Source organism: Myotis davidii, unplaced genomic scaffold, assembly GCF_000327345.1.
Source record: "Myotis davidii unplaced genomic scaffold, ASM32734v1 scaffold11353, whole genome shotgun sequence".
In the NCBI taxonomy this organism is placed as follows: Eukaryota; Metazoa; Chordata; class Mammalia; order Chiroptera; family Vespertilionidae; genus Myotis; species Myotis davidii.
In genome coordinates, this window is record NW_006284150.1 from 1 (window position 1) to 1131 (window position 1131).

Here is a 1131-nt window from a genome sequence, read left to right on the forward strand (position 1 = left end):
AAAGCAGTCACAAAGTCCATTAAATTTCAAGGATGGGGACAAACAGTATAATTCAACAGAAGGAAAAAGAAAAATAGATGGGATAGAATATATTGTTTTAGTCATCTTTGGAAAATACAATTAATCACATTAACAAATCATAGTAAGTTAAGAAACAAAAATAAAATTTACATTATTTCCTAAACACATTCAGTATTTTAAACATATTCCAAATCCATTTTTTAATATCTTGAAATATATTTCTTCCAGCTTCTTCTCTAATGTTTTGAATATTTTCCTTATACTTCTCCCTTGAGGATATTTTTCTCTCCTTCATTTCTTGCTCTGATATTTTTCCCTCAGCATATTGCTCTTCAGCTAGTGTAGTTTCCTTCTGTAATTGATCATCATAGATTATCTTCAAGGCCTCTTCCTTACTTTGCAGCTTTTTCCCTACCTCCTCGTAGATGGCATCAGAAAAGTGAGTCCCTCCGTTCCTCTCCACCATTTCCTCTATCAGCTCCACCAGTTCCCGCAGTTGAGCTTCCTTCTCAGCCTCATCTACACTTCGGTTATTGAAGGCACAGCAGCGGTTCCCACACTCCTTGACGATGTTTTTCAGCATTATATCTGCTCCTGCTAAAAAGCTATTCAGTGTCTGATTACCCAAATCATCTCTGCGCGGGAACAAGACCATCATGTGATTCATGGCTGGCTCCCCAAAGATGGCCTTGATCATTGTAACTGTTTTCTTATCCTCCTCACTGTAGCGGCCCAGTGGTAGAACCAGGATGATGGCGTGGGGCCCCGGGTAGGAGAGGATGGCACACCTGCTGATTTCCTCACAGGTGGTCTCCAGTGTCTTCCTGGTGTCAAAGAGCCCTGGGGTGTCCACGACAAGAAGCTTCCTCCCCTCCCATTGTCGCTCTGCTTTCTGACAGACCGTGGTAACAGAATGGGCAGCAATTTTAGAAGCAAATTCTTCTCTCCCAAGTATGGTATTTGCTGTTGCACTTTTTCCAATTCCGGTTCTCCCCACCAGAACAATCCTCAGAGTCTTGTCTGGAAGGCCAGCCATTTCTTTCAAGAGGCTCTGAGGTGCAGGTGCCAACAAGACCTTAAGGAAGGGAATGAGAAGGGGAAAAGGTAATT

The 1131-nt window shown here is 42.3% G+C and overlaps 1 protein-coding gene across 1 annotated transcript; it reads right to left on the reverse strand.

Moving 5' to 3' along the window:
• Positions 1-6: 6 nt before the first annotated feature.
• LOC102758308 (GTPase IMAP family member 7) lies at positions 7-1089 on the reverse strand. Its single transcript, XM_006754258.2, has one exon. It carries the CDS (start codon positions 1055-1057, stop codon positions 173-175), a length of 885 nt encoding a protein of 294 aa, XP_006754321.2. The 5' UTR covers positions 1058-1089; the 3' UTR covers positions 7-172.
• Positions 1090-1131: the final 42 nt, after the last annotated feature.

Excerpts from the sequence above, each read along its gene's own strand:
- LOC102758308 (XM_006754258.2), bottom strand. The coding sequence starts at position 1,057 with ATGGCTGGCCTTCCAGACAAGACTCTGAGGATTGTTCTGGTGGGGAGA.